At 39.8% G+C, this 23,664-nt stretch overlaps 1 protein-coding gene across 5 annotated transcripts; it reads left to right on the top strand.

Annotated features, from left to right (window-relative positions):
• The first annotated feature begins 2,672 nt into the window (after window positions 1-2,672).
• On the top strand, window positions 2,673-17,975 carry TMEM19 (transmembrane protein 19). Of its 5 annotated transcripts, none has more exons than XM_061454784.1 (7): window positions 2,673-2,690; window positions 6,646-6,796; window positions 9,779-9,892; window positions 11,340-11,477; window positions 11,806-12,060; window positions 12,744-12,953; window positions 15,784-17,975. In XM_061454784.1, exons 1-7 carry the CDS (start codon window positions 2,688-2,690, stop codon window positions 15,945-15,947), a joined length of 1,035 nt encoding a protein of 344 aa, XP_061310768.1. In that variant the 5' UTR covers window positions 2,673-2,687; the 3' UTR covers window positions 15,948-17,975. The 5 variants fall into 5 exon arrangements, with proteins under 5 accessions (XP_061310768.1, XP_061310767.1, XP_061310766.1 ...); XM_061454783.1 differs by lacking the exon at window positions 2,673-2,690 and adding an exon at window positions 6,325-6,382 and having other exon boundaries at window positions 6,646-6,784; XM_061454782.1 differs by lacking the exon at window positions 2,673-2,690 and adding an exon at window positions 6,325-6,382.
• The last annotated feature ends 5,689 nt before the right edge of the window (window positions 17,976-23,664 follow it).

Here is a 23,664-nt window from a genome sequence, read left to right as displayed (position 1 = left end):
GACTAAAATTCTGTATTACCAAAATCAAAAGTATTATATTTGTATGAGTAAAGTACTTGATACAAAAATCGCTCTTTATTAAAAAGCAAATGTCCTGAAATCCAGTTTATTGGCCACAGAGAACAGTAAACCCAATTTCAATCCTTGTGCTGCTTAGTTTTGTGAAGACAAGTAAGGACATTGGTCTTCTACATGCCCAGTGATTTCCAGCCCATTAATTCATTTGAAGGTGAGTGCCCTCAATTTTTTTTGATGAAACTCTCACATCTGCAACCAAAAGTCTCTTTTTGAGCTCAGTTCATTTGAATTTGCTGACAAGAAGACAGGAAAAAAAGGGGATTTCCTCTGCATTTAAATCTGAAAACTGGCATTGAGGTGTGTTGGACCATCTACTTCAAACTTGTATATCCACTCACGGTATTACCCCTTCTGCCTTCCTACCTACATGCTGCTTCTTGCTGGTGTCATTCAGCAGAGCTTTTTCTACCCTCTGAGGGCTCTCTTTCCATGTTCCAGCCTATCTCGACAGGCATTTTGCAGGCATTCCCTCTGGCCTTCTTTTCTTAGCAATCCTCATTTTTGCCCTAGACTTTTTTTTTTTTTCCTGAAGCCACCAATCCTTTTTATGAAGCCCCAGCTCAGCAATTTCATAGCTCCCATCAGCCCTTCCTCTGGACTGCATTTCCAAGTATTTTCCTTTTAAAAAACCTACAGCTTATGTTTTCACAGATACTTGGGCACCCATTTCCATCACAAATCAATGGGAGCTTAGCAAACCCGTCAGAATCCAGCCCTAGTCACTCATAACCTGGAGGACAATACTTTTCATTAAGACTTTATTCCATGTCTAGATTCAGCTTTGTTTCACCCCCTTGCCCCCCAGTATTTCTTACAAATTATTTTAAGCACAGTAAAAAGGCATCCTAAATCTTTAGCAGTATTTACCAGAATTGTCCAATACTGCTAAATACTCTAAAGGTAAATGTGACCTAGTTCTTTTGCTGAAAGTCATAAATTTAACTATGATATATGTAGGGAAAAAAAATGTGCACAGTTCCATCACTTCTCCTCAGTCTGCCTAAACAGGTCAAACTGCTAATTTGAATCATTATGTATGGCAAGTTACACCCACTTGTGTTGAGGCAGACGTGGAAGGACATGTGTTTTTACAGGATAAAAATGTATGTAACTTAATGCTTCTGAATCATTTAGAAATTACCTAAATCTAAAAGCCAGTCAATCCTGTTCCCTTGCATAGCTATTATTCTGTCAACACAGACTATGGTTTACCTGGTGCGGTGATACATAACAACGATGCAGCTTTGATGTCTGTCCCATGGTTGTTCCCATCCACCACATGTTGGCATTCATTTCTCAAAGGAGTTCTGGTGTACATGAGCTAGATTCCTCCTGGAGGAGCCTAACCTCCCAGTTTTCCTCCAGACAGACTCAAAGGTTTGAGGAGTCTGACCGGACATGTGGACCACACCATCGCAAATACCTAGCATATGCCAACAGTTGTTTCCAGAAGTGTTTGCAATTTGGTAGGTATTTTCACAGGTGACTGCTAATTTTGGGTGCTCTGCTTAAAATGGATATTTACCTGCAGTATGAGGCTTTTCCTTCTGTTTTCTGTAAACTATCTAATGACACTATCGCCATGAGATTTTACAGTCTTACTATTCTGTCTTCTCTAAAAGTGTGAATATTTATTCAAGGCTCTTGCCAGTAGCTATACTTAGTGCAATATTAACAACGTTTAGAGATTTTTAATTTCATGTATTTAACAGTATTTTGTCTTCAATAATTTTTTTTTGTATTAGAAAGACAAGTTTAACAATGAAGAACAAAAAAAGGTTTAAATTAGTATTTAAGTTTCAAGCTATATTACTCATAACGCATTCTATCAAGCACAAAAACTACAGAGGCAATTGATAAGAAGCAGGAATATTCCATTAAGTAATATATGTACAGATATAAATACTTGTGGAGTGCTACAAGGAAAATACAGCATAAAAGCTCATGTCCAGGTATGGTGTTTTCTCCTGTAATAGCCAAGTTAAAAAAAAAGTAGTAAAAATCAAGATCATTGAAGCAGTTCTTTTTCCTTCATTGTCCTATTAACTGTAAAACAAACAATACTAATTTCCAAAGACAATTTTAATAACTTCCTCTATTTTTAAAAGACAATGGCCAGCTCCTTTTATCTTTTATCTCTACTATGAACAGTATTTTTTATCCTGTAAAAAAGACTATGGAGGGAGGTGAAACAGATTATTCCATGGTCAGATCAGCATTTCCTATTGATTTTATACCACTAAGAAAAAAGAATACCATTACAAAAACAGAACTCTCACAAATATGAATAATGTTTTAAGCAGATTAGAGAAATGTAGAGTACTATCAGAGATACAAAAGGGTGGAACAGAACAGAAAGTCTACTTCTACTTCATGAAAATTTGGAAATTTTATTCTATATTATGGCAAACCTACTAAATTCTAATGTATTCCTGGGAAAAGAATGCATGCAAAAGAGTGATTAGCATGCTATTACAGTAACATGCTATTATCTTCAGTTGGTCATACTGCCTTTAATCACCTTGCATTCCTGTCTCCTATTAAATTGTATTTATTTTTACTTCTAGACTCTGCACTGGTCGTGCTTTGCATCCTATAGATCTGGGAAAATGGTAAGAAGGAGCTCTTCTTCTCAATATTGGGCAGCCTGTAATTCTAACAATATTTTTTTAATTTAAACTTCTCAGATTTTTCTTGTTTCAAGAATGTACTTGTATGGGAAAGCACGGGGAAAAACTTTTAAGATCTACTTGTCTCAAGCAACTGTTACTTGCCTTTTTTAAATTATCAAGCTTATCAAAATTATTAGGTATGAATTGGGAATGTGTTTTTTAATAAGCAAAAACTATTTATTAAATGTATGCATTGCATATATAATACAATACTGTTCTTACTGATCAAGATGGCATTCTAAGTACATGAATTCTGAATTCATGATACTGTACACATCTAGATGTGTTCTTAATTTAAATTAAAAAAACCTCCTGAACAACACATTTGCCCATTGAAAGTGTTGTGATTTTATTGTTAATCATTATTGCAGGACTTACTAAAACCAAAGGGCAACATCTAGAAAAGAGGACTTTAAACGTAGTATTTGGGCCAATGACAGTAACTGCTGTAGATGTTCCTTTCAAAAATGTGTCAACTTCTTTCAGTTTCTAAAAGTGGAAAGAAATCCAACTTTGGGTTTCTTTCTTTTTCATTTCCAAATCTTCTTGTAACATTCCATGTGTACCAAGTGGCTGCAGGAAAACTTGTTGGCTGCATATAATAGAAAAAAATGAAAGAGGGATGTATGAAGCCACATACAGAAAAAGCAAAAGAGGTAAAGCGCATATAGCAAAAGACTCAGAGCTAAAAGAGGAATCAAAGCCAACATTATTCACAGTGGTTGCTACAGGTTTCATGACTAGAACCACCTTTCTCACCCCAGGCACCAAGAGCAGTATACTCTTTGCTTTTCTTTCTCATGTAAGCTCCAGGAGCAGCGTCTGTGGCTTTCAGCCAAGATGTAAGGTTTGTGGATAAGCCAGTGTAATAGTCTGGCATGTCTCTAAATCAGTGCAAGTGCTACCCATCCGTGAAGGAAGGTGAAGGATCCTTTAGAGTGCCACAAACCTGTCCCCTTGTCGTACCAGCTTCTGTGTTACCATTAATTATGGTCCCACATGTACAGTCCCACAGGTATCAGCCAGGGGTTTATGATTCCTGCAGGAATCTTTGTTTCTCCACCAGAAAATCCAGTATCAGTCTATTACAGTTTAGAAAACAAAAAATAAGCAATAAATTAAATAATTAATTTCAGTTAAGAGTGTATTTGAATTAATAGATTTATGGGAGTTGGTTACACCTAAACAAGCAGCTATTTGTTCAGCCACCAGTCTAAGTAGAAGAATCTTGTTCTGGTTGAAAAATTTGTTTACTTAGATTTTGGCAGGAGCATCTAAGCAGTGTTGTTATCAGGGTTATCCTTTAAAAGGTGTCCTATTCTTACAAAGCGGACCATTTGCTGAGCCCCTGACTTTTACGATTTCAAATCCAGATCTCAGATAGACTGAAAAGTTGGGAGCTAGGAAGGAACACCAGGTATACCAAAGTAAGTCCTGCTACATTGATACGCGGATTGACTCCATAACTCGTTAGAGTTGTAAAGTAGGTATGCTTTATTCAGTGCTGAGGCGCATGGGGGTTTCTCCTCCAAAAGCATGCGCGCCCCCCTTTGCCACTCAGTTCGTTTCTATTACATATAATGATTACCTAAACATGAGACTGCTTCACGCCTAATACCTATGCAAAACCTATTGCCGTCTACTATTATAATTAGTTTTCTGGCATTCGTCCCATTTGTGCGCCTGCGCAGTGCCTCCTGGTGGTGGTCATTAGGGGGTCGTGAGGATGAAGGCCTGTAGTTCCTCTTCATCACTGCGAGTAACCTCTTGGTTTCATGCAGACTCAATAGGGTTTCAGCTCCTGTCCAAACCTCAGGTTCGGTACAAGCCAGTTTTATGTATCTTAAAGCAGAAACTTGTCAAGTTTGTAAATTTTGTTACTCTGGCTATCTTCTGTTCCTTTTCTTTCTAAAGATACCATTTGAACAAGAATGTCTTAAATGTTAAGATGAATCTTATCTACTACAATTCTGCCTAGCAGCTGTATCTCCTACAATTCTGCTTCACCAAACACAGCTACTGCTTAAGCAAGCAGGCACAATGTTAACCCTTTATTTCCCGGTATCAGTATTAATGTTTTGGGGATTTCCAGTTCAGAGAAAATTTGGGTGTTCCCAGTCTTTATTATCAATAAATACAGCAGAAAATAAAATAAAGCCTCTACACCCTTGCCTAAGGCACCTCGTTCAAATTTTGGCTCCAATTGGCTGGAGCCAACACATTGTAAACACCCAAGCGTTACCTTTAACCTCTGGAATAAGCCTGCTGTCTTCAAGTAAAACCAAGTATCTGCAAATCTCTGTAGAACATGGTCCCTATTTTAGACAACATCTGAAGAAGCAGCTGTGAACTATTTCTTTCACAGCTACACAAAAATATATCTAAGTTTCTGTTGCAAAAGAATCCACAACCTGGGCTGTGTTCACACCCTGTTAGAAACTTACTCCAGATCCCGAATGAAAAATAATGGAACATGCTTGAAAGATGAACAGGTGCCAACATGCAAGAAATTGGCTTCAAATCAGCAGGGAAATTGCCAACTCTTACACTACGATTATTCATTTGAATTTTTAAGCTTAAAAGCTACTCTTGTTGTATGCAAAAGAACTTTTAATTCACATTTTCCTATTACTCTGTCTGTCATTGAATACTTAAATATTCTATTCTGCTGCTGCTACAAGGCCATAACAAATGGCACCCAAGGTTACTGATGTTCATGAGGTGGCTCATCTGAACCCATGTTTGTAAACTTGAAGGGTTTGGGTCTACCTTCCACATAACAAATGTTTAATATATAAATGCTACTTCAGAATTACCTTCTGTGATGTCTGAAGTAGTTTATTTTATAGGCAGCTGCCTCAAAGTGAACAGAGGGCTTTTGAGAAGTGGAGTTTCTCATCTCTTTGCTTTGGTAACAAAGCCTCTGATACACGCAGTGAGTTTTGGAGTCCTTCTAGTAACTCGGGATACATTATTTACAGTCGAGTGTTTTGAGAGTAATTCTGGCATGCCCAATGAAAACCTATCAGGCAGGTTTGGCTTGTTTACATCCCATGTGAACTTCGAGAGATGTTTCAAGTCTCCTTCTTGTCCTGTTAATGAACTCTGCAATGCTCCAGCAAGTTTCAAACCTCATCCAGATACTCACGGGTATCACTAATTACCAACTCACTTCATACTTTTCATGCCTAGGTTTATTACACAAACGCTATTTGACAAAGTTGATTTATCTTTAACTAGTGTTTTTTCCATTGGTCGTTATTCGAGCCCACCGTGCAAGGCACTAGACGCCCTGGTGCAGAGGCAAGCCGTGGGTCCACGAGCCCGGAGATAGCGGCTGGCTCACGGATTACCGTTTACCACAGAGGAGGCACGCTTAACAAGGACGGGGGGTTGCGACAGGCAGACGCCGGTCTCGCAGAGGATCGGTACCCGGGAACCCATTAGGGCTGGGAAAGGCTGTGGGTGGATAACCGATACCACAGCTCCGCCCCGAGGCCTGTTGAGTGCTTGCAGGACCGGGACCGCCTCCTCCCTCCCTTCCTCCTTCCCCGCCACCGTGCAGCTCGCGGAGCATGCGTAGAGGGGTGGCGGGGCGGAATGGTGGCGGCGCCGGAGGGCCGCGGGAGCAGGTCTGTGGCAGAGATAGGTGATGGGAGGGAAGGAGGAAGGGCCGGGGCCTACCAGTCGCACAGCGCCTCGCAGCTCGACCCCTAACGTCCGCCTCCCCATGAACGGGTCGGTGCCTCCCAGTGGCTCCCCGAGGTGTGGGGGAACAGAGGCGGCCTCGGGGGCGGTGCGTGCCGCTTCGGGCCGCGGCTCGCGCCGGGCAGGAGCAGGAGGAGGAGGAGATAGCGGTGTGGCTGATGCGGTGCGCCCCGTGCTTCCCCTCCAGGTGTTCTCTTTTTGGATTCCTATGTCCTATTGCGAGGAGGATTTCTTCAAAGAGTACCTCAAGATGATGGCGAATATTATCATCCTGAACGCGCTCATTTGTATTTCTCTGGTGTTCTGGATCGTGTCCATGACCGCAAGTACGTACTACGGTGAGTGCAAAGGCCGGGTGGGGGCTGAGGAGGTGACACGGCGAGGGGGAGCGGAGCCCCTGCAGACTGGGGGTACGGCGTTGGAAGAGGGGTTGCAGAGCTCCTTTCGGCCTCAGCAGACCTGAAAGCCCTGACAGTAGCTGCAGATGGTTTATAAGGTGTTAATGGCCAATGTGCCCTTCTAGGTGCACTGCCTAGGGATCCCGTTGAATGTAAAATGTTGGTATGCTTTATAATTTATTTTCCTGAAAGAAAGCAAATATTCGAAGTTCTTCCCTGTGAGGGTGGTGAGGCAGTAGCACAGGCTGCCCAGGGAAGCTGTGGGTGCTCCATTTGTGGCCGTGTTCAAAGCCAGGTTGCAAAGGGCCTTGAAAAGGTGGTCTAGTGGAAGGTGTCTCTGGCCATGGCAGTGGGGCTGGAACTGGATGAGCTTCAAGGTCCCTTCTAACCCAAATGATTCTGTGATTCAGTGATAGCTCAGGCTGTGACTTAGTTGTGTGTAATTGCAGGGACATTAGTACTTTCTGTACTCTCAGTTCTAGGACCATTTTTACAGCAGTGTGGAAAAGCAGCAGTAGTGCCTTCCCATCAGTGCAAACCTAGAAGAGTTTGACTGCTTTCCTAAGACAAGGAAAGACCTGTTCGTAGGACTTCTGCCAGTTTCATGCAGGAAATGCTCAGCTCCAATGTCAGTGCAGTATTGGTGAGAGTACCTAGGGATGCAGTGTGAAGACCCTCAGCTGCCTAGTGTCACCTTGGATCCACAATATATCCAGCTAGAATAAATATCCCACTAGTATAAGCTGACTTTTGCAGTGGCAGCTGGATGTCTCTGCTCAGTGTTTTTCAGTGCTTCAGGTTTTGGCATGGTGTATTAGCCCTGGTATAGCATTAAATCTGTGTTGTCTGGACACTTCTACGTTGGCTTTTAGAGAGATGCCAGACACATAGAAGTCATGCAGAAGCAAGCAGTTTGTCTCATTTAGAGCTAGCCAAGTTGGACTGAACATTGTGTTTATCAGCTCTATAGGTATAGCTCTCTGTGTTCTTCTGCTAACTAGGATATTCCAGTCCTTGCTATATAATATGATTGAGAATTGACAGCAGAAAGTGGAGAGGTCTGGTAAATCTTCGTGGGCCTCCTTGGGACTCACTCCAGCAGGTGAATCAGATGTATCAGGTATCTCCTGATACTGAGAAGGAGACTGCAGACAAATCTTCCCTTTTTTAAAAGCGGTTATAGAGCAAGAAGGTCAATTCTGAGGTCTCCAACATGAGAAGGATGTGAAGCTGTTGGAGCGAGTCTAGAGGAGGGCCACAGGGATTACTAGAGGGCAGGCACACCTCTCCTGGAGTTGGTAAGCCTGGAGAAGAAAAGGTTCCGGGGAGACTTTAGAGCCGTCTTCCTCTACCTAAAGAGGGCCTACAAGAAGTCTGGAGAGGGACTTTTCACAAAGGCATGTCGTGACAGGACAAGGGGGAATGGTTTTGAGCTGGAAGAGGGTAGGTTTAGTTTAGATACCAAGAAGAAATCTTTTACTGTGAGGGTGGTGAGGCGCTGGCACATATTGCAGCCACTGTCAGAGAAGAAAAATCAGTGGAAAGGATTCCCCCACTATGTGGGGCACATTAACATGTAGAGAAAGAAGGCTATCTCTTAGCTTAAATATGTGCTTTCAGTTTACACTGCATGCCATGAAGAAAATAATTTCTCACGCCAACGTGTTGTGCAAACAAAAAGAAGTTCTGTTGTCACTCAATCTGGTCGTGCTGTTCTAGATAGAACTGAGGAAAACATAACAGGGAGGACAGTGGAATGTAGAAGTGGAAAAGGATTATTTTAGAAAATCCTAAGAGAAGAAAAAAAAATTTGGGAGTAAATACATATTACAAGACATGAAACTGTTGGGTGCAGCTTGCTTTTCAACAAGTCTCTATGATGCTCCAGATCAAGATGAAGACAGGCTGAGAAAGTTGGGGTTGTTCAGCCTGGAGAAGAGAAGGCTGCGTGGACACTTCATAGCAGCCTTCCAGTATCTGAAGGGGGCCTGTAAGGATGCTGGGGAGGGACTCTTCATTGGGGACTGTAGTGATAGAACAAGGGGTAACGAGTTAAAACTTAACAGGGGAAGTCTAGATTGGACATAAGGAAGAAGTTCTTTACCATGACAGTGGTGAGGTACTGGAATGGGTTGCCCAGGGAAGTTGTGAATGCTTCATCCCTGGCAGTATTCAAGGCCAGGTTGGACAGAGCCTTGGGTGACATGGTGTAGTGTGAGGTGTCCCTGCCCATGGGAGGGGGGGTGGAATTAGATGATCTTAAGATCCTTTCCAACCCTAACTATTCTGTGATTCTATGAAGATGGGCTGCCAGGTTGGGAAAGGGTTGCATGCATATATGGTAGAGAGGACCTATGCAAAGCAAAGACTAAGAAGTCTAAATCATCTGTGAATTCTCAGCTAAGCCAAATTTTCTGCAGAAACAGGACAAGAACTGCATTAAATTTCTTCAGGCTCACTTGAGCATAAATATTGAGGTGGAAACCAGACTATATAACACTTGATTTGTATGTCATGTGGCTACCTTTCCTTAAATACAAAATGTATAGTGTATTAATGTTCTTTTTTAAAAATTATGGTTTGGAGAATGATGGCTTGCTGAAATAAGCTTTATTCTTTTCAGTATTCCTAGTTGCCTTTAAACGTTTCTAGGACTAGCCCTTTTGGTGAAAAGAGTTAATAAAGTCATAGGAACAACTATTGTAAAAGATATCAAATGTGTTCTCACGTCCTGAGGGCCTGTTGAGGAGACGCCCTCCTGTGGTGGGGAGAGGGACTCAAGAGCTTGGTTACCATGGGTAAAAAGTTTTAATCTCTAAGATCAGTTTTTAAACATATACTAGAAGATAATGACTTTTCATATATAAAGGCTTTAAAAAGGCTTATAAGGATCATATGTAACCATTTTATTTGATTTATCAGGTACTTTACGACCTATTTCTCCATGGCGCTGGCTTTTTTCAATCTTGGTTCCACTAACAATTGCTACACAGGGTTTTAAGAAGAAGAGTCTTGATCACAGTGGTGCATTGGGAGGTACGTTTTTTGTGAGCCTGCTAAGCTAAACATTTAGTAAACTAAGGCTCTTTGTATTGTACATAATAGTCTTTTAAGACTTTACTACCTAGTTCTATTATAATAGAAGTGTAAATGTAAGCATATGTACCTTAAATTCATACTGATTTTTTTCCTCATGCCTGTTTAAGTAGTTTTTTGCTGCTGTTTGTAATTCATTTGATTATATTGTCTTTAGACTTACATGAACCCAGAAGATTCTTGTAAACTTCAGTATAGCATGCAGTTAAATTGCATGTTTTGGTTTAACATACAGATAAATTCATGTAGAAATAAAGAAATGGCAAGAGTTATTGGTAAAGAAATACCATGAAACTGAGCCATGTCAGTAGCCTATGTGCCTGGTAGGAAACCAGTAAAGATACTGTGGTTCTCCTTTCTGTAATATGAGCAGTTCTAGACATTTTTTGGCCTTCCAAGAAAATGAAATCTGTACTTCAAACAAATTACCATATCAACAAAATTTTTCTTAATGATGTTATTAAAAAAACGCAATGTAGTGTACAGTAGTGTTTGTTGAAATCTGGTGCAATATTTCTGGGTGATGTGATTCACCCTTGTATTCTGATGTTGTCTGGATTGATGGTCAATGGAAAGAAACAGGAGGTCAAACCCTTTCCTCCCATGTCACTGTTTTGTTAGTCTTGATCTGTCTGTGCATTGATGGGAGCATTTTCTAAATTAAGAAAAGCCATCTTTTCTGCTGTTTCTGCCTGTTAACGTTAACAGCTCTGCTAGGCAGTTTATGCTGGCATTTGTTTTATGTGCAGGCAGTTTTCTTTCATTTGCGAAGAATTTTTAACTCATGGTGGGCAGTAGGAATTAGTCCTCCCCTGTGAAAGAGGAGATAAAGCAGAATTACACCCAGGAGCTTAAATACTTACAGAAAGAAAAAGATGGCTTAAAATCAAATACGGAAAAAGAAAATGAGGAACAGAAAGGACAAGTAGCATCCGTTATGATACGGAAGAGGATTATTCAGGTTATCTTAGAGACCAGAAGATAAATTTGCTGATAGAGACACAGCCACAGCTCTGTATATGCTTTTTACACAAATAATCCTATTCTTCAGGCAGAGTACTTCAGTTTGAATTATATAACCTTAGGCTTTTATTTATTTATTTATTTATCTGGTTTTTATTTTTGCACAGTATTACTAATTTGTGTCAAGAGAAGGTCTTAAAAGATCACATAATTTGGCAATAAAACTTAAGGGAAAATTGCAAAAATAACTGGGTTTTTTATTTTTCAGTCAAGATGTCTTTGGAATTATTATACAGGTATTAGATGCTTCAGTAATTCTCTTCTTGCATGATTGAAGTTTATCATACTTTTTGTATTCAAGAGATTCAAAACACTTTGCAAAGTGTTACATGAAAGGATTTTATATGCTTTTTTTTTCCCATAGGATTGGTGGTTGGATTTATCCTTACAGTTGCAAATTACAGTTTCTTCACCTCTTTGTTTGTATTTTTTGTTACTTCTTCAAAACTTACTAAATGGAAAAAAGATATAAAGAAGCAAATAGATTCAGAATACAAAGAAGGTAAGCCATAACTTTTAAATTCTTCCAGTTTCCTTGTGAAGAATAAACACTATATATTCCTCTTTCTTTCGAAGGGGTAGATGAGATGTAATCTCCAAAATAAGGCACACTGTTGTTGTGCCTCCCCTCCAACTCCATCAATATGATCGTTAGCAAGTGACTTTGCTTTTGCTTCTGTTCTATTTAATAAATTGCTATCTAGTTTCTGGTTCTAAAATTTTTTTTTTTTATTTTAACTTTATATGTGTGTATTTTGCTTTTGTCTCATGCTGTTGTCTGTCCAGGGTATTTTGCCTGAAAATACTAATCTTGGTTTTTGTCACTTTAGGTGGACAGAGGAACTGGTTGCAAGTATTGTGTAACGGTGGTGTTCCTACTGAGCTGGCTCTCTTATATATGATAGAAAATGGACCGGGTGAAATTCCTATAGACTTTTCAAAGCAATACACAGCATCATGGATGTGCTTATCCCTTTTGGGAGCTTTGGCATGCTCTGCTGGTGATACATGGGCTTCAGAGATTGGTAGTGTTATGAGTAAAAGCAAGCCAAGGTTGATAACAACCTGGGAAAAGGTTCCAGTGGGTAAGGTGTTACCTGTTCTTCATGTTCTTATGCTAATCTGTTTAGAACTATGCATCTGACTTGAAAATTAAAAAAAAAAAACCTCAAAAAACCCCAAGCATCAGAAATCCGGGATTAGAAAATACTAGCAGGAACGCATTTGCTGAAATGGAATATACTCAGTTGTGTTTCTGCTGCTTCTCGTTGGTGGGAGCTAAAATCATTCTTAGTGAGCGCTGTCAGTTCTCATTTCTGGCACTAATAAAAGTCTTTATATTGCCAAAAATATAAAGAATACAAGTTTACAACTCAGTTTTTTAGACATGAAAATTTTAATCAGTAGAAGAATATTCAATACAGATGCCACAGAAAATTCACTTAACTACATCACTCATTTCCTTTGGTATCTTACCAAGGATGGGTAAAGTGACCCTTCTGTCTGTCAGGCCTTGTCTAAACAGTGGATGACATTGCTGCCTTAAAGCAGTGTGTCTTTTTTTGGGTCTTGTTGGCATGTTGATCCAAGTTGTACGCCTTGTGGGATAGGATTTGAGTGCATGGTAATTTTATTGGGTTTTTTTTGCTTGTGGATATAAGGGGGGGAAGATCACTATGAACACAGTTTTGATTTCATCTAAAACATTTGAACAAATGCAAGGCTTCAAGGAAAAGTTGGTGAATCAGCTTGGTTTTGTTTGATTCAGGTACTAATGGAGCAATTACTTTTGTGGGCCTGCTGTCAAGTTTGCTTGGCGGCATGGTAGTAGGTATAGCCTACTTCATCACACAACTCATTTTCGTGACTGATCTGGAAGTATCTGCTCCACAATGGCCCATTATTGTGTTTGGTGCAGCAGCTGGCTTACTGGGATCAATTGTGGATTCCTATTTGGGAGCTACAATGCAATACAGTGGTAAGATTATTCTTTTTTTTACCCCCCCTTCAGTGTAACCTCAAAATGGACTTGGAATTTCCAGAAGGGCTGAGGACATGATTTTTATATGGAGAAAATACAGAATTAGCAACACAAAGGATAAAGGGAGCCAAAGTGATGGACATGATAGTGAAAACAAGAGCAAGGGCAGCTGGTTCTTTTCCATATTTTTATTTGTGTATATTATGTTACTGTCTTGTTGATTACTGAAAGAGAACAGAGATCTGCAACATGTTAACTTGCAGAAAGCAATTGCTGCCCTCTAGTTTTCTATAGATCTAATTATGGTAACATATGAGAAAACGTCAGCTTAATTTTATCCATTTACCCAAATCAGTTGTCACTGCAGAAGCTTGAGTTCTAATTCTGAAGGCAGCAATAGTGTCAGCTTTAAGAATTACATAAGAAAAGCTCCAGGAACATGTGCCCACAATTTAAGTTTTCACTGCTTCTAGAGTACTGTTTCCTGTAAGTTAAGTTCATGACAAACCAGCTGTGACTTTAACTAAAAAATCATGTTCATTTTTAAAAACCCTCTTGGCTGGCTGAGTCTAAATGATTTCAGTATTTTACTAATTGCCTCTAAGGATCTTTGTGAATAAAAACTACAGACAACCTTTAGGCTAAACTGTAATCTGCTGAAAAGTTGTTTAAAGACTATATGTGATGCTATTCTGTTTAATAGCTGGTTGCAGAGAGAATTCTTATCTACTTACTTGTTGGAAGTCGAGGTTTGAAGGTACAGATGACCTGCCTGAAAGATCCAAGTCGTTTAAGTCTGTCATCACAATGAGAACTGCAGACTGTTGTTGATGCTGTGGATTTGGCTTTCCAGCAGTTTCTATGCTCTATTTCTTGTAGTCTGTTTAGACCTTCTGTTTCCAAGAAAGCCTAAAATGGAATTGAGTGTTTAACCATTTGAGGAATTTCTAGAAATTTCTGTACTAAAGAAGACGCACTTAAGCACTTGGGCGATGTTTCATGCTTCTAATGATGCAGATGCATTAAGAGTATGTGGTAAACCTAGCTAATGCATGCCAGCATTTATCAGCAGTTATTTATTCTTCACTTCAGATATTTTTCCATGCTCAGCAACTTATTTTGCTAGCCACAGCAGGAGCAGTATGCAAGTTCCAGTGTTTCTTTTACAAGTTCATAAGTACTGCTGCAGTATCTATATTATATATGGATATACACTATGGTGTGTGTGTATGTATATATATATGCTGTGATATAAATGAAATAGTGCTGCTCCTGTGGTACACGCTGTTAGGTTTTGTGTTCCTCCCTACTTCAACCTGCTTTTCCAATCCCCGTTCAGCGTGGTCTCATAAGAAATACTCCGGTCTCTCTGCAGCATCTTGAAAAACAATAAATACGGCAGTGCTAATAAAGAATTGTGCGTTCTTTTGAAAATATCATGCTGCCACTGCTAATCCCTTTTGCCAATGTTTTTCTTGTTGGTAATCCTCCTAGATTTGGTTTGTGTAATATACTGTGATAGCCAGTTTCTAGGTGAAAGTCCTTCCCTGCCCACACATTTATTAAGTAAAACTTCGAATAGCTGCACAGAATTACATTAAAATTTTCCTGTGGTATCAGTCTGAGGCCAGACCTATTCTGTAAATAACAAAAGGAATAGAAGGAATTACTGTTACCTTTCCTAGTACTTGTTAATTCTCTCAGTCTATGCTTTATGTGCATTTGAAGTATATATTTATAAAAATTTATTCCCAGTTTTTCTCTCAAGAAAACTTACAACTTCCTAAAACATAGCAATTGTTAAGAGTTAAACTATCAGGCTTTGAAGCTGAATTTTTCTGTAGCTTTTTTGCATTATCCAAAGCTAGGTTTAAAAACATGATTCAAAGGTAAAAGTAATAGCAGCTATATACCTGCCAGGCAGGTTCGTGCTGTGGGGTTTTTTAAGTTTTGTCTGAGGTGCTGAAAATCTTTTTGTCACAGAGCGGCAGTTCAAACTGAAATTTCCATGTTGTGGGGTTTACAGATAAGAGAAAATAATGTTAATATAAAATACAGTGATTTATTTTGGAATGTTTCTTTGTGTCATCCTTAAAGGTGTGCACATGGACATACATACCCAGTTACATGCTTCACTACAGCTTGAGTTGGCATTAAAATCAGTCATGCTAGAATTTTACACTTTGATCAGCTTAGAAAGTAATGCAGCTGGACAGAAGATAGGCTAACTGTGTACAGTAACAGCTAATGAAATACAGTACTAGAGTACTGATAATACAGAGGTAGAGCAAGAAACGGCTTAAGTACCAGGAAAAAAAAAACAGCTGCTGGTAGTATAAAACTGCTATGTAAGTAGAAATGCTAAATTCAAGTTCCATAAGAAGCTTGTTTTCTGACAGATCAAATAATAATGTCATTTCCATAATTTTACTTTAAAACAAATACATCTTCGTGACAGGAAATACGTGTGGCTAATCAGTTGTTTCTGTTTAGTTGAAACGAGCATCCAGTGCCTTAGAACAACTTACTCCTGATTCAGCTCACTCTATTCCTTTCTTCGCTATGAAACTACATAGAGAAGTAGACCTGGCAAAAGTGTAACTTTGCAAAAGAAATAACTTCTAACACAAAATATTGTATTTATATTCCAGTCTTTGAAGCTAGAAGATTAAACTAACTATGATTTCATTTAGTCTGTTGCTGTCTTTTCTTACAGAGGTTTAACAAATAATGGTAAACTAAATTTATGACGTTGCATACATTTGGTTACTAAGTTTCTTTTCAGCTTGGTTGGCTTTGTAAAATGAAGTCTTTTATCTTTCCCCAGGTTTTGACCAGAATATTGGCATGGTTGTCAACCACCAAACAAAAGACTCGAAGCACATATCTGGAAAACCCATATTGGACAATAACGCAGTAAATCTTTTTTCTTCTATAATCACTGCTTTGGTTCTCCCAGGTATGGCGTGGTGTTTCTGGCCCAGGCGTTGAAATGGTTTAAGGTTTTCTGCATGTGATTTCTTTACGTTCAGTTTTACACAAAGACTCCCAAGTCCTCTTTGAATCCTTCTTGAAGAGAGGGATCTGAAACTTTCAGAGATCCAAAGGACTTTCCGTCTCAACTTACTAAGGCTGTAAGCTTCATATTGCAATTGGTGTTTCTCAGGGGAAGGAAAGGGTTTTGCCAATACGCTCTTGATGCTCTTGAGATGAATGCAGATTGTTGCCAAGTGAGGTGAAGCATTTCTTTATCCCCATGGAACTGAAATGTTGGAGTCTCTTCTCTCCAGTCCCCATCATCTGGAAGGACAAGAAGCTGGAATCGTAGAATCAACTAGGATGGAAAAGACCTTTAAGATCATCAAATCCAGCCATTACCCCAGGACTGCCAAGTCCATCACGAAGCCATGTCAGTGAGGGCCTCATCTACATGGTTTGTGAACACCTCCAGAGATGGTGATCCCATCACTGCCCTGGGCAGCCTGTTCCAACACCTGATCCTGCCTTCGGTAAATAAATTTTTTCCAATGTCCAGTGTAAACCTCCCCTGGCACAGCTTGAGGATGTTACCTCTTATCCTGTCACTTGTTTCTTGGGAGAAGAGACTGACCGCCAGCTCACTACAACCTCCTTTCAGGTAGCTGTAGAGGGTGATAAGGTCCCCCCTTCAGCCTCCTTTCTCCATACTAAACACCCCTAGTTTCCTCAGCTGCTCCTCATACCGTTCTCCAGATTTGTTGCCCTTTTCTGGAGCTACTTCAGCACCTCAATGTCTTTCTTGTAATGAGGGGCCCAAAATTGAATGCAATTCGAGGTGCAAATAGAAGTCTAATCAACATCAGTCAGTGTGATGGGGCATTGTGGCTATTGTCCACCAAGTACACTGCAACTTTATGTATGCAATGGTAACACAGGTGAAATGGCTGGAATCTGGCATTTGCCATAATCTACAGTATGTAAAGTTTTATGGAAATACTGAGGGAGAGAATAAGCCTTGTTGCCTATTCTGCATTCTGGTACGATCTCCGCTTCTGTGGGAATAGGGTTGGTAAAAGTGATGCCACTACATAATGTTTGCAGCAAAAGACTAAATTTAAAATTTAAATTTAGAATCTGAAATAAAAACTCATTAGTTGTTCCAGAATAATATATTTGTGCCTTTTTTGAAGTCTTTATTTCAAAACTAATGATATTTATGAACATTGTCAATACTGTATTACTTACTAAATTAAAGATTACAGTTGTGAATTCACGTTCATCTCTTTAGAGCATTTTGTTCATAAGCTTAGAATTGTTCCATAATGTTTAGCATTCTGACCAAACTATCCTCTTTGGTTCTTTCTCAGCAGTGGAAGTGTTTCCATTTTGTTTGGGATTGCTATTCAGAGTCGGTGGCCTCAGCCAAAGAAGCTACAGAGGTATCCTTGTAGTGAATGGGGAAAGTCTCACAAGCCATTTAAAAATGGGAATTTAACTTCTAGTACTCAGACTTCTGTGTTGGGTGATTCCATCTCCCATCATTACTTTATAGAAGAGGTGGAAGTAATTTAGCCTGCACACATTGTATTTAAACCTTGGAGGTACCCACATAATAACATGTCATTGTTGACATCGGAAGATAGGGCCCATGCTGTTTACTTGTGAAAAGCATTTTCTTTTTATCTTTAATTATCTTTAGCTGAGTATTTTGTATTAAACACTTGATTGTTTTTTATGAATGTCTTGTGTCTGTTGCCTGTCTGAACTCAGTTGAATTGTGTATTTTGTCACCCTTTGTGGCAATATTAAAAACTGCCATGTTGAGTTTACTCTTTCACAAATCTGGTCTATATAAATCTGGAATTTATCACTGGAACTAGTTCACTGTATTATCCTGTTATAAAGATGAGATTTCAAGCTAGTAAAAGCTTTCTGAAAAGAACAAATTTTGTGGCTGCTGTATGTCTGTTCCTTTGGAAAGGCACAAAATTGTAAAGAAATATATGCACTTGAAGTGTAACAATAAACACTTGAGATTTTCATGTGTTGTCTGGATTTATGCTGCTTCTGAATAAACACTGTCTTAGTTGTCTTTTAAGGTTTTATTACTACTGTTGTGATTTCTGGAATTAAGACGTTTTTGTAAGATACTTTTTCTTTCCATTAAATGTGTTGGTTTTATATTCTTTTATTTCCTGGAACAAAGTCTGCTTTCTAACACTGAAACTTTTCACTGTGAGTCTCATTTGAAAAACAGTTTGCTGTAGTGAGAAGACATCTGGGATTTTAAACTCACAGTAGCATGAAATGCTTTGATTTGTTAACATATGAATGAATATGATCTGAACAAATGAATTCCTGCAGGTACAACCTTCAAAGCTATTGTTTTTTACTTGTCATGACTTGAGGATGATGCTTGAGTTGCTTTTGAAACTCCCACTCATCAGGCTCCTGTATTTAGAAAGATCTGAGTGCTCTTGAATTGTGAAAAGGACAGTCTAAGCTCCAGGTACGTTATACTGAGTGGAGTATAGCATATGTGAATATTGGTACATTTAACTCTTTAGCAGCTGTAAAACTGTTGGGGGTTGGGGGAGGGGGGGGCAGGATACAGGAAATAGGTTCTAGGATGTGACAAACTGCCTGTAACTTGGTGCGTGTCACTGAGAGCAGTTCCTGAGCTCAGAAAGGGACAGACAGGGATACCACCTGTCCATGTGTTGCTTGGAAAGGCAGAAAACGCAGGAAGTAAAAGGGAAGGTGATGAAAAAGAGCTAGAAGAAAACCAAGGACATTGACAGATTTGAAGGTACAAAACAGGTCACTGCAATAAGTAAATATAGTTTCATTCTTTAAACACTTAAATATTCCTTTTGCTTCCCAGCCGTCAGTACCCTTAGCAAATAACTGGCACTGATACATAAACAGTTCTGAAGACTTAGTTTCTAACAGTAACGGGCTGAAACATCTTGAATTACTGTTGGTGTTTTACAGATCCTGGTTTGGGCACTGGATAAATGTGGCAATAGACTGATTATATTAAAAGCTGTTAGGATTGGGCACCTCAGGTTTGTAAGCAGGATTTGTTGTACCCATGTTCCCCCAACAGTGCTTTGGGCCCCACTCAGACCCTTTTTAAGTTTTATTAACCAGCATTTCAAATGGCAGTAAGTCACTGTTCCTCAAGCAGGAGTCAGCCTGTTTGACAGATGGTTTATTCACCTCAAGCATTGTAGGCACTTCACAGTTTCTGCTTCTGGCTTTTGCTGTAACTGGATAATAACTTCCAGTTTAAACACTGCTTCTGCTGGGGGGCCTGTTGTAATGCATAAATTGGAGCGGGTACATGGATTCACTCAGACTACACACAGCCCTGCAGTGCGCCCAAGCCTGCAGCTGCCTCCAGTAAATGTTAATGCAAGTCCCAAATGAAGATGAAATACGGGAATGTGGAAAGAAGCTGCCAGGAAAGGGCAGCTTGTACTTGGGTACTCCCAAGTCTGTAAAACTTTCATCCAAGAAATTCCACCAGGAAAGCATTTGTTCTGGAGCTTTGATACAGCTTCCCCCCGCCCCATTTTAATACATTGCCACTACAACCACTAAATCATAGAACAACCCAGGTTGGAAGGGACCATAACAGATCATCTGCTCCCAACATCTTGTGGGAAAGGGAGCCTAGATGAAGTCATCTAGCACCCTGTCCAATCACACCTTGAAAACCTCCAGTGATGGGGACCCTACCACCTCCCTCAATGTCATTGAGGAAACATTCCCTGCGTAAGGCAAATGCACAGGGAAGCAGAACACCACCATTCTGTGAGTTCTGACCAGAAAACCTTCCATGTGACTGATAACGTGAAGCAGTAATGTCATACACATTATCACCTTGAAAATACCTTTAGAATGAACATGTCCTCCCTTAGCAGACCCTCTAGCAGGGCTGTTGCCTGTATGCTGCTCTGGGGTTTTCCATCTTAGAGGAGGGGCAAGTGCTGGTTCCTAATCTGAGTGGTTACCTGGATAAGACTGGGGTTAGCAGAAACGTAGAAGAACCAGTGTGACCTCCCCTGAGGGAAGACGTTTTGGAAAGGGGAATACCACCACTATGGAAACAGCTGGCAATTGGGGGCACCTTCCAGTTCCACATGAGAGCCACATGCAAAGCTCTGTATAACTTGTTGGCATCTCTATTTCTTGGTGTCTGCTTTTGTTGACATCGCAAGTCCTGAAACCATACCACTGTTGAAAGCTGCTGCCCTCAAATGTTCCTCCAAAGCAACTGTAGCTTCTGCCTGCCTTTAACTGCCAGATGCCTCTGGTTATGGTGCTCCCAATATATACAGATCATCTAGTTGCATTAAGTGTCTCCTACTATAATATAAAAAGTGAAAGGAACTGATTCATGATGCATTGGGATAAGAAGTATGACTAATTCACCTCTGGAATTCTGGAAACCCTATGTCTTTTGGTAGATGCCATAAGAAAGCAATGTCTGACATTGCACTCGGTGGCTGCCTGAGAGGCTCTATAGTTGATTTAACCTGTGCAAAGCTATGTTGGAAACAAACAAATAATTCACCAACCAAACCCTGAAAAGTGCCTGAAGCCATTGTCACAGGACTAAACAGAAGCATAATTTAAGTTATTGTACTTCAGAATTTGAAGTTAAATGAACAATATTATTCTCACACTGGGTTGCCTATAGATTTATGAGTGTTGCACCACTTAGATTCAGACAGGTTTGGTGTGGAGTGGACTAACATATACTTGGGTTCAGAACTCACTTGAATAAGAATGTAATCTGGATATTAAACTTAGATGACTTTCCTTTTTCTTTATTATCTCTAATGAAGCCAGTTTTTTACTACAGATGTAGTAAATGGGGGGGAGGGTTCCACAATGGGGGGTACAGATGGGGGAGGGGGGAGGGTTCCACAATGGAAAACTCTGAGTCATCTGTCTTCACTTATATTCTGTGTGAGAAACTATCTTTGTTCTTAAGGTATAAAGAAGACAAGAGGACAGAGGCAAGGACAAGCACGTGTGTAGTTTTGAAAATGCTTTGCCCAATTCTTCCTTGCAGATGTTTTTGCAGTAGAGTGCAAGCCCCAGGTTGGTTCCAACGAGCTCCACTTTATTGACAAGTACTCTTAAATCATATTCAGGTGCACTGCTCTCCTGCCTCCAGCTCTCTATGCAATCACAGGAACGCAGGCCTTGCAAGCGCATGGCTTGAGCAGCTTGGAGTCCATTTTACAAGGAGAATAAAGCCCAAAATCCCAAAATACACAAGGGCTTCATTTAAATATTCTCTGACCCACAATGTCCTCCAACCCCATGTAGTGACTTTTGACACAGATTTCTTCCTTATTAGTGAATGTCAGTATTTTCCTAGTGAATATTTTCCCTCTTGATATTTGGCACATTTAAAATGAAGGAGATGTTGAGATGATGCATCTCACTTTTTCCCTGAATTCTCAGTCATTTTCACTGTGACCTGGCAGTGTTTTTACCTTCTATTTGCTTGAGATTTTTGAGAATACTCCTTTTACTGTAAAAAGTAAACCCTCCATGTGCTCACTTTATATATATGCTAAAAACTAAGTTACTGGCGCTACCACACCATTATCTGCCATAGAAGAAAAGTGAGTATTGAAGGATTTATAAGTGGCCAAATTGAAAAGAAGAAATGAATTAGTGCAACAGCTTATTTCATATTAAGGAATGCAAATGAACATAGCATTTAATGGCAGCTGAATTCCAACAGGTATGTGTTCATGTCGACATTCAGCATTTAAGGATTGTCCTGGAGAATGAAACGTGCTGACAATTAACTGTTGCTGACATTTGTACGTACTCTAACAGCAAAATCTGGCTGGATTTAATAGGCACTGCTATAAAGACTGCTTTTTGACACCTCTAATTTTCAAAGATTGAAACTGCCAGGAATGTTCTCTTTAGGGTAAGCAATTGCTGAAGTTAAAATCCAACTTCATTAAAGGCTTTTATTTTAGTATTCTGTTTTATATGAAAGGGATAGTACAAAAGGAATAATACATTTTAGATTAGTAATCTCCTTCCCACCATTGCCAGGATAACATTTTGTTCAAAGGTTACTCACACTTTTTTGTCCAAGAGCAAACATTCCAAATGCAAGCCCAAAAGAACTTTAAAAAATTTAAATGGAGTTAAAGGTATTGAAAATTACTGTTAAATCTGTGATACCACTTAAATTCCCTTAAAGGATGTCTGTATGCAGCAGCTCTCCTTTGGTATTTAAACTAGAAGGTAAGAGGAAAAGGATTATGATGGTAATGTATATGTACCAATCCATGCCCTTGTCTTCATGGAATTCACATGCCCAAAAATAACACCACAAAACATGTGCCATTTTGGGGTTGTTGTCCCTACTTCTTTGCAGTTGTAATCATTAGTAGATGAAACATGCTTAATTTATTTACATTTCTGTAGATGTACATGTGCTCTGTCCTGCTGCCTTAGCTCATGCGTCCTCTGTATTGCAAGAAAAAAAGCCAACTCTTTGTCTTTTACAGAGTTGTCAGCCGGCGCCTGTTGACAGAACACAAGGAAGCATTTGTTTGCCTTGACTTTGCCATTAGATACACATAGTTTTTTCATCTGCTAACATGAATACATGTAAAAATTTATTTGGATACAAAAACACCTAAGCAGCCCAAAGTGTTTCGACACAGAACAACTTGCAGGCCTTTGGTGGTGAGCAGAAGTGATTTCCTGATAAAAACACAGCATTACTAAATACAGTGGGATTTCCAAAGTGGCTTACCTCAGCAAATACTATGTTATTATAAAAAATAATACCATGGTATTAATGCTGCAGTAACACCACTGGGAGAATTTAATCCATATTTTCATTATTGCCACAGGTCTGTGTGCTCTGTGTCCTGAGGGACCTGCCATTCAATCCTGCTTGCTGAGAACTCTGTTTGAACATATTACAGTGACTCCCAAGGAAGGATTGGGACAGCAAGTCTGGGTTGACTTCTCCTACCAGGCTGAACTGGCAGCACCGGGGGGAGAACTTGCTCTGTCTTCTGGTTCTAATGTACTCAGTGTGTGCTAAGTACTCAATGGGAAGAGGAGGAGCCGAGTGCTCCTACCTTCCTGATCCTCAAGAATTTCAGTTTGCTTCTGTGAGTTATCTGAACTGTTGTAGTTGTTGCAAATAGTTTGTGTCCCAGGTCCTGCAGCACTTGAAAGCAGAAGCCCAAAGCTGACTACCTGAATACACCCATATTTTCACAGCCAAGCACTGAAATCTCTTACATGGAATACCCTCCCATAACCAAGAACCCTCTTGTGTATTTTATAGAGGGATTAGGCAGAAAGTTTACCCTGGCAGACTGGTGTAACCTGGGACAATCTTGCTGGACTGATTTGAGGAAGCAGGTAAACATGAATCAAAATCAAGGGATTTCTGCTATTATCTGAAGATTCCAGCTTTCTTCATTGCAGTTTCATTTTATCTCTATCCCAAAATCCAGAGATTTTGGATGGTTCCTTGACAGCCTCATTCCTCAATGCTGAATTTATTCTGTTATTTATAGGGACATGCCTGATACTGATGACATATATGGGTTGTTACGATGAAAGATCCCTCAGAGTTTAGTGAGAAGAGCAGAGGTCAGCACTGTCTTGTAGATGACTTGCATGCTGGGTTGCTACAGTCTGTCTCATTCAAAAGTAT

Source organism: Pezoporus flaviventris, unplaced genomic scaffold (genome assembly GCF_033815535.1).
Source record: "Pezoporus flaviventris isolate CSIRO_AGI_PZ_B2104156 unplaced genomic scaffold, CSIRO_AGI_Pfla_v1 ptg000016l, whole genome shotgun sequence".
NCBI classification, from domain to species: Eukaryota; Metazoa; Chordata; class Aves; order Psittaciformes; family Psittacidae; genus Pezoporus; species Pezoporus flaviventris.
This window is presented reverse-complemented; position numbering and strand designations above follow the sequence as displayed.

Bases quoted from the DNA above. Each gene is read 5' to 3' on its own strand.
- TMEM19 (XM_061454781.1), top strand. From the start codon at position 6,403: ATGGGAGGGAAGGAGGAAGGGCCGGGGCCTACCAGTCGCACAGCGCCT. The intron at 6,797-9,778 runs GTGAGTGCAAAG...TTGATTTATCAG, and splicing joins GACCGCAAGTACGTACTACG to GTACTTTACGACCTATTTCT. The intron at 9,893-11,339 runs GTACGTTTTTTG...TTTTTCCCATAG, and splicing joins TCACAGTGGTGCATTGGGAG to GATTGGTGGTTGGATTTATC.